Here is a 9,124-nt window from a genome sequence, read left to right on the forward strand (position 1 = left end):
GCAAGGGTGTCGCATTGGCGCTAGGCAACTAATTTTAGCACCAGCGCTAGGGAAAACTCAGCGGTCGGCGCATCCCTTAGTTTTGGAAATGTTGGAGCGTGGCGCAGCCAAATTGGGCGTCGCTCCATGCTCCGACATTTCTTATACATATGATGGAGCATGGATTCGCACCATTTCAGACTGAATAGGCCTCACTTTCATGTTTTTCATGTGCCATGTTTTTAACTTGCACCAAAATGTGCGTGGCAATTTAAATGCAGTCTGTCTGTAGCACAAAAAAAAATAAAACAATGCCTGACTGCAGATGAAATCTGCTCCATCACATATGCCCTTATGTTGCTGGAAGGATTAAATTCAATAAGTAGGTTGACTGTTCAAGCAAATAAATGGCTTGATTCTTTTTGCCCAATAGTTCCTTAGGAGGCTCAGTGCAATCGCTGCCCTGCCTTCTTTGATCTCTTGTGGCTCTCACTAATGTTCAGCTTTGTCACTATTTTTATTTAATATCTAAGCACAGGCCTTGCATGAGTCATTGACATGAATGGATGAGAGCGTTCATAGTTATGCAGATGACATGCATCTTTTTTCAATTTTTCTGGCATAGCTCTCAGATCTTCAATAGTTGCTTCCGTGGCTATAAAAACCTCGATGAATGAAAAAGTCTCTAGCAATAAATGGAAATGTGAGTGAATTGATGATTGCTGGTTCTAAAGCTACCTTTAAGAGTTTGACATCAGAACATGAGTTCCTTAACTTGGAAAGCTGCAAAATTTCCATTTCAAAAAAGGTAAAAATGCTAAAAGTGATTGTAGATCCCAAATTTATGATGTAGAACTGAGAGAATAGTTTCTCCAAGAGTTGCAATTACTGCTGAATATATTTCAAGAGACTGCATCCTATTATTTCTGAAGGACACCGAGCAAGGATAGCCAGGGCAATACGCTGATCAAGGTGTGACTATTGTAATGCTCAGTTCACAGATATGTCCAATAATGTAATAGTCAGATTGCTAAAAAAAACAGAACTCTGCTGCTAGGACACATGTTGAAATTAAAAGAAGACAACATATTTTGCTAGTCTTGGCTAGGTTGCCCTTGCTTCCACTGGCCAAATAAATTGAGATTAAAATAGCTATCTTACCATAACGAGCCCTCCGATCATCCGAACCAAACAATTTAATCGATTTGTCTAGCCTGATATTTATATTTGTACCTTGACTTTCAGCATTCTCTTTATGTATTGAGCTATTGGATGCCAATTGATTTTAGTGCAATATAAATGGCAAAATGAATTAATGAATGAATGACATTAGAATCCAGTAACTGCATTCATATGTGTGATTGTGATAGCTTAAAACCTCTAATTCTTGGATGCAGTTCATCGGTTAATTTGCTGGGATGGTAACTTTTGGGTGTGGTCGAGGTTTATTTCTTGCCTTTGTTTTCGGACACCTGAATTCTAACTCTGGCACTTATCAAAATTACTGTTTTGAGCCTGTGGAAATCTTTTCATTTCCATGTGCCTGAAACAATACATACGATTAGTGGCATACTGTAAATATTGTACATATTATTGTCTAATGTAAAAAATCATCTTTTTAGTATCAAATATATGTCCTCATCCTCCTCTTCATCACATCCAAGTTTCTGTATCTTGACCTGACCCCAGCCACCATGCAGTTCTCTGTACAGCATCTCATGTTTGAGACGCCCCTGCTGAATGATGATACCAAAAAACTTGTGTTTGCTTTGTTCGCCCTAAGTTGACATGGTATGCCCAGACATGGGTCCTTACCTCGCCTTGTCACTGGATTCAAGCTAGCCTGGCTGATGAGGGGTGTTACCAAAAAACCTTGTGTTTGCTACAATTATAAGTTCCCTGTGATGTGTTCTCTATTGCTCTCTGGATCTAGGTGATTAGTTTATCAAATAATGAAAATAGATAAATAAATAATACTGTTTTAGTGCCTTGACTCAAAGTTTTTTTTTTCCACAGAAAAAAAAGAAGCAGGATTATTTGAACAGATCACCAAGACTCATGGAACAATCATTGGTATTTCTTCAGGGATCGTTTTGGTGCTCCTGATCATTTCGATCTTTGTGCAAGTCAAACAGCCCCGCAAAAAGGTGATGGCCAGGAAAACCACCTTCAACAAAAGCGGGTTCCAGGAAGTCTTCGACCCGCCGCACTATGAACTCTTCTCGCTGAGAGACAAGGAGATCTCCGCAGACTTGGCGGACCTCTCCGATGAACTGGAGAACTACCAGAAAATGCGGCGCTCGTCCACGTCGTCGAGGTGCATCCACGACCATCACTGCGGCTCACAGACAGCCGCGACTATAAAGCAGAGCAGGACCAACCTCAGTTCTATGGACCTGCCCTTCCGCAATGACTTTGCACAACCTCAGCCCATGAAGACTTTCAATAGCACATTCAAGAAAAGCAACTATAGCTTCAAGCAGACCCATGACTGCCCCGAACAGGTGATTGAGGATAGGGTGATGGAGGAGATTCCTTGCGAGATCTATGTCCGGGGGCGTGAAGAGCCCGCACAGGGATCCATTTCTATGGATTTTTAATCATCTCCTGAAGAACAGAACTGCTTTCCATGCCCGTATATATTGAAATATATATATATATATATTTTTTAACTTGTTGTATCCGGGGTTAAATACTTCATCCTTCAACGAAAGGGAGAGAAAAATCCGAACAACCGCCACTTGTTTCCCCTTTCGACCAGACACTGAATTGAGCATCGGATTTTTTTTTGCATGGTGGGAATAATATCCATTATTGAAAAAATTAAACTCTTGTTAACATAGTTCTGGTCACACTTCCAATTTCTCAAAAGACGTGAACTGCGACCAACTTGGTTTTCTTTCTTGTTCCAATGTAATTCTTTTGATCCTCTTTTTAATTTGTGCATCAGCGTGGCTGATTTTTTTTATGATCACGATTTTTACAGCTGAGCTACTGTACATGATTTTTTTTTTTTAAAGATGTAGGCACCCCATTTGGATACAGTCTTACAGACATTTGTTATTGTGAGTGCTCTATTACTGCTGGAATGACTGTGGTAAGTGCCAATTAAGGCTGGGAAGTGCCCTGCCGCTTCCTCGGTCTGATTCATCTCAAGACATCTCTACACTGCTGCTTTTAATGACCACTTCCCCACGCTGTGTTCTTTGTGAGATATACGTGAACTCGTTTGTTGCCTTTGAATTGTATTCATCTTTACAAATTGTCCACTTTCTGTTCCCGTAGGGTGCCTGACACGGCCTTTGCAATCTACTGATGTAGCTCAGTAAAATTAGCCTCCAGTGAGACGGCCCTGTGTCCGTAAAATGCCAGATGGTCTTTAAAAACGCAGAAGCTAAAGGGCAATTTATATTGGACATCTGTCTTCGCAACTTCCTGTAACGCAGAAGTACAGAAGCCGAGGGCAGACAACTCCCAAGGCCCTTGGAGATTATCCATTTCTGCCTCAACTACAACAGTGATGAACATACATGCTGCCTATGTTTTTTCCTCATCTTCTACCGCTACTGCAGATTTCCCAGAATGCCCGGGTGCCTAACACAAGGATCACCCAAACGCTTTTTTCCACCGAAATGGTATTTATTTTCAAGACATAACACACCCCGAGATTTAGCTTGCTAAACGCTAGTTGTCAAATTAAAAAAAATATAGCTCCAAGTTACTGAAATCTTATATGCCCCTTTCCCTCCTCCCACACTCCCAGTAAGTTATCAAGCAAAGCGACATTCCAAGTGTACTTTCCACGATAGTCACACTATCACATCATCTTTTACTTTGTAGGTATTAAAATGATAGCCTTTAGTCCCACATGTTAACTGGCAAGTCGAAGGGTTCTCAGCCATTCAGGACAAACATACACATACCCCTTGTCCAATAAAGTGCTCTACCAGAGAATGCCACGGGCTATCATATTTGCGTCCCATTTCATTGAGTTCTCATGTCGATTTTATTCGTGGACACCATCATCCAGAGCTTGCCAGCTCACCTTTGCACTGTTATTATAACCAGTGACCTCCATTTTAGTGCCACTATAGGCTTCTTATAACTAGCTAATGGCCAAGATTGCATATGCGGTCCCAGGCCTATCGAATCCAGGACTTGAGAAAGGAATATTCAACTGACCCTATGAAACTCATTCTCTGTGTCAAGTGGCAGCATCACCGGGGGTATCCTCCTGAAGTTAGCTTTCTCTATTAGATGAAGAACTCACCTAGTATTGTCCACTGACTGTCAATGGGGAATACACCCCAATGGATCTGGCTGGGTCAACGAGATACAGTAAATGGGGCATAAGTCTATTGGCCAGTACTTTCGTGAAAATTTTAGTAACACAATTTAAAAGCACAGTAGGTCGATGTAGGCGTTATACTTATTGGTAGGTTTGCTTTGCCTGGTTTAAGTAGTTTATGTATTAGAGGAGTGAATGCTGTTACCATTGAGGAAGATACTGTTTTCGAGTGTAAGAAGTAATTGAATATAGTCATTAAATGTAGGGTTAGTTCTGATGTGATTTGTTTATAGAATCTATTGGTTGGCCTGCAAAGCCCCAGATCCAAGCTTAAGATTGCCTTAGAGCCTCTCCAGCTGTAATTAGCTCTTCCAAACTATCACTGCTTGCCTCTGTCACTTTAGAAAGGTAGACCACATTAATAAAGGCCATTACTTCCTCCAGTGTAACTGGTTCCTCTCAGTACAGAGTGAAATAGAAGTCTCGAAAAGCCCTAAATTTGTCCTCATTTGTGCTACGGGTGTTCACCTCATACCCAAGAAGGGAAGGGACTTGCGTGGAAACCTCCTATATCTTCATTCTTCTTGCCAGAAGTCAGCCAGTCTTATTGGCCCAATCAGAGAATATTTATTTTACACCACATAGGGCTTTCACAGACTTCTCTCTGGCCAGAAGGTCATTCTGACCTTCCAGCAAGGTTGCCTGTCGCAGACCTTTCAAGGGAGTCCATAGTTCTATGACGCTCTGTTGCTATTTTCAATTCCACCTCCAGAGATTCACAGGGTGTCCAGTGCAAGACTGAAATCACTAATCCAGGACAAACTATTTGGGCTCCAATCTGTGTTTTTAGTCAGAAGGCCGAGTAAATATTGTTCCTGGCCATTGCTTGGACATAAATGTGAAGAATATTGAACCCAATCCTAGGTGCTAAAATCCTAGATATATGTAAAGACCCCTAAAGTGTCTCTAAACACATTTAGCTCCTCAAAATGGAAGTCTTTAAGGAGGCCAGTCAAAGTCCCGCCGTTCTTAGTGTTGGTAGCTGAAACATACTGGGTAGAATAAAGCCTGAGCTCCATTCGGTGGGTTTCAGAGGATTTCAAATGCATCTTTTGAAGACGAACAACATCTGGGAAAAGCTCCCTCACCTCCCTCCATATCTTGTGGCTCTTAACTGGGGAGTTCGGGCCCCTTATATTCCATATTATAATTTTAACCATTGTATAATAGCGTCCATAGTTAATGATGTGTTCGGATCCCCAGCTAGAAACTACACCTGAAAGCCACTGGGTAATAGAAAAACGTCTTCTTCAAAATACATAGAACAGTCACATCCACCTGAAATCCCCATTCAATCACCGTCTCTGCCCCTCCCGATCTTCTGCTCCCCTTCAAACCATCACTCATTCACCATTAATAATAGTGGGGAAAGGAATAGATACGTTCCTAATGAAGTGATGAGTCGTGCTGTAACCTGCTACCCTACACCTCGCCTCCACCCCCAGTCTTCCCATGTGGCTCAACTTAACTTAACCAACCTCTTTTAAAAGAAAGAAATTAGCCCTTTTCTTGCTGGGCTCATCGCCATCCCTATCTGGCAAACTCCGGTATAGCAGGTAGATCACTCCCTAGCTCATCTAGTCTATGTTTTTTCTTTGCATTCCGGCACTTGGGGTCTTGGACATAAAATGGAGAGAACACGACTACAAGGAACGTTTTGATGCTTGTAGACCTGAATGTAAAATGGGTAGTGCAGGACTACTAGTACCATAGTTCAAAGGAAAAGACAGGTGTAGTTGAGCTATTATCTAGGACACGAGAAGCCTTAGAGCCGTGCCGTTGTATCGCTCTTCATTTTAATTCACTTATCACTAAGCATCTACAAATGGCAAACCGGTTGACGGGTGCCATTTTACACCAATAGTAAATCAAATTTCCCACTTTGCTTAAATGCTGAAATTCCTTGTACCAGCCCTGCACAGCTGACCACACAGATTATTTATAAATTGGCAATTGTATGCAGGTACCAGAGAACAACATTTATTTGTCTCTGTAGATAAAAAACAAATAAATTCCCAAACTTTCAGCATTTCATGGTTGTCCAACTTTGGTCCAGGGGAGCCAGATCCAAGCATCATTTTCAAAGTAACTTCAATATTGTTATGTTATTTTTCTGTTATGTATATTGCGCGCAACTCACCCCGAGCAGGATATCTCGGCGTAGGGGCCAACAACAACGATTTTGGCAGCAGTCATAAATAATCCATTAAAACACTTCCTGAATTTAAAATGTCCAGGGAACTGATGTATATGAACATGAAGAGCATTCCAGTAAGTGGGGGCCAGGTAAGAGAAAGATCTGCCCCAGACCAAGACTCTTTGATCCGAGGAACTGTCAGCATGATTATATCACTCAATCTTATTGTACTTTAATGTGAATATCCTGAAAATCTGGTAAAAATCTGGCCCTCACAGACCAACAGATGACAACCTTGGACTATTTAGTCTTGCTCCTATGTATAGGGACATTACCTTTCACTGGATATCCCTCTGCTTTGAGATCATCTAACAAGGAACCTTGGGGATCAATTAATGTATTTGAGACACATTTCATAAGCCTTCATTGCCACACTGCAAGGATTGTGAACTTAATTTAATCACCTCAGGATGTTGTTTCATGGCATGTATGGCATGACAATCTCAACAGGATGTAAAATCCCAGAGTAATTTTGTTTTGACCATGATTTGATAGTGTCCAATTTGCTGAAATGTTCGCATTGACCCGAACCATGGCGTGACTGATGTCTAAAGAACCTGATTTGTTGTAAAGTACTGATAAAATGAAGTTATAAATCGAAGTCTCAGAACATTGCTTTTCTTATTTGATTGGAGCAGTGTGTTTTCCATTAAATGTCTTAATCCAGTTCACAATTACTGGTCACAATGTTAAAGCCGGTGAATAAAAGTAGAAATTATCAAAAAATTGATATGTCTGTTCTGATCGCATGATAACTACATATTGACGACAGGCGAGACTTACTGCAAAATTAGGAATATATTACTTTGGTTGTTTATAAAGTGATGGAATGCTTTCCTGAAGCTTCTTCAAAGCACAAGGAGGCCACAAAGGAGGACTGGAAGGACTAGGAGAAAGAGATATTTTATCGTCCTTATTACTCATGGGGCCAGATTAAATAAATGTCCCGGATGTTCAATGGGCATTTTCGTCCACTTTTTGTAACTTTTGGTATTAATGAAAGGACTAAAGATGCTTGTGCAACCCCATTTGTGATATGGATCATATGGGTGCAAAATTTGAACCCATACGATCCCATGGAGGCGTTCACTAATTTGCTAGAGGACGTGGCCCTACGTAAATGAGGGAACACCTTTGCCTAAGCACGGGTGCCATATTACGGATAGAGTTTTATAGGTAAATTCGCCATCTATGAGGTGGTGCACGGTCAGTATGCCCCCGCATACGCTCATTGGGACAATACAGGAATCTCAGGTACTCCCCAGGATTCCCTCCGATAGTTGGGTGCAGTCACATGCTGCACCCACCTTAAAGGGGATCGCAGAACCCTTCTAAAATGAAATGAGGCTGTATCCCTGGCCCCAGTTTCAGAGCTCAGCTCTATCTCTTACTTCTGCATTGCAGCCAGCACAAGTTTGCACGGTAAGAGTTCAAGCCTATAATGGGGAGATCGCTTTTTCTGTAATCTGGCACAGTATCCAGGTCTGCACTGACCACATCCAGTTACGGGTGCATTGCAGTGCAGTCCGGGCCACACTGCGCCAGATAGCTAATATGGCCCAGGATGGAGCCAAGCTCAACACAAGGGTTTGGGCAGTGGACAAAATGAATATTGATTTCCCAGGGTAGTGGAAGTGACATCACTCAGATTTCACCTTTGTGATATCAGAGATTAAAACATTTGAAAAGGGTTCTGGGAGTTTGGCTTTTGATTTTTGCTAGGAACGTTTTGGGTTCTATAGTCACAGTTTAAACAATTGGGCTGAGTTTTCTGTAATGGGATGCCCGCTGCCACTAGAGATCACCATTTTACCTGCATTTCCTGTATGCATCTGGTCTGGGCAACCCTTCAGGGCCCGCTCTAGGGCGATGCGATCTGTGCGACCGCATTGGGCGTTGACTTGTGGTGGGGGCGTAATTTATTTAAATGTCTATTATCATTTTAAAAACACCTGCTGCCCTGTTCCTGGCCTCTAGCAATTTTCAGGCATAATTTTAAATGTCAAGATAACTCTGGTGATTAATCGTCTTCCAGGAAAGAGACCGGAATTTTGTCTAGTGGAAGTTTTGACTCATCCTAAGGTAGCGCAGAGGGTTAAAATGCTAAGAACGTGTACCATGCAGATCACAAAGTGCATATAATGTAAATAGGTCAGTGGGTTACTGCTTCTGTAAGAGACCTCCTTTTGTTGTTACTTGTCGTTTATAAGTCAAAATCCTAACATAGAACAGTGAGCTATTAACTGTCATCAAAGAGCTGCATGCAAACTGCAAGGTATATGTTAGCGCTATATGATTTTTTGCTCAGTCTTTCATCATCCTAATCTTGTGAAAAGGGTTTATTTGGGTAGAAACCAATTCCTATTATCAAAGAGAACCCCTAACAATAATGATACGTTTCAAATTTTCAATTTGTGCTTTTCCAGAATAAGGACTCAAACTATATTGCCTACCACTATCGATGATGTCACTCCTACACTACACCATTTAGTCCTGTCTGAAGTAACATTTCCTATACACTGATTTACACACATATGATCGTCTCTGTGCAATGTGTGTGTGGTAAAGTTCTCTGACACCTTACACTGGTATGAGTGGTG

At 41.5% G+C, this 9,124-nt stretch overlaps 1 protein-coding gene across 1 annotated transcript in view; it reads left to right on the forward strand.

Annotated features, from left to right (window-relative positions):
• NETO2 (neuropilin and tolloid like 2) overlaps positions 1-7,218 on the forward strand; it is a 364,319-nt gene extending 357,101 nt beyond the window's left edge. The window contains exon 9 of the mRNA XM_086945126.1: positions 1,996-7,218. Coding sequence (XP_086801252.1) covers positions 1,996-2,579 — 584 coding nt within the window. The 3' untranslated portion in view covers positions 2,580-7,218. The remainder of the gene's footprint in view (positions 1-1,995) is intronic.
• Positions 7,219-9,124: the final 1,906 nt, after the last annotated feature.

The sequence above is a fragment of the Lissotriton vulgaris genome, chromosome 12, assembly GCF_964263255.1.
Source record: "Lissotriton vulgaris chromosome 12, aLisVul1.2, whole genome shotgun sequence".
Taxonomy (NCBI): domain Eukaryota; kingdom Metazoa; phylum Chordata; class Amphibia; order Caudata; family Salamandridae; genus Lissotriton; species Lissotriton vulgaris.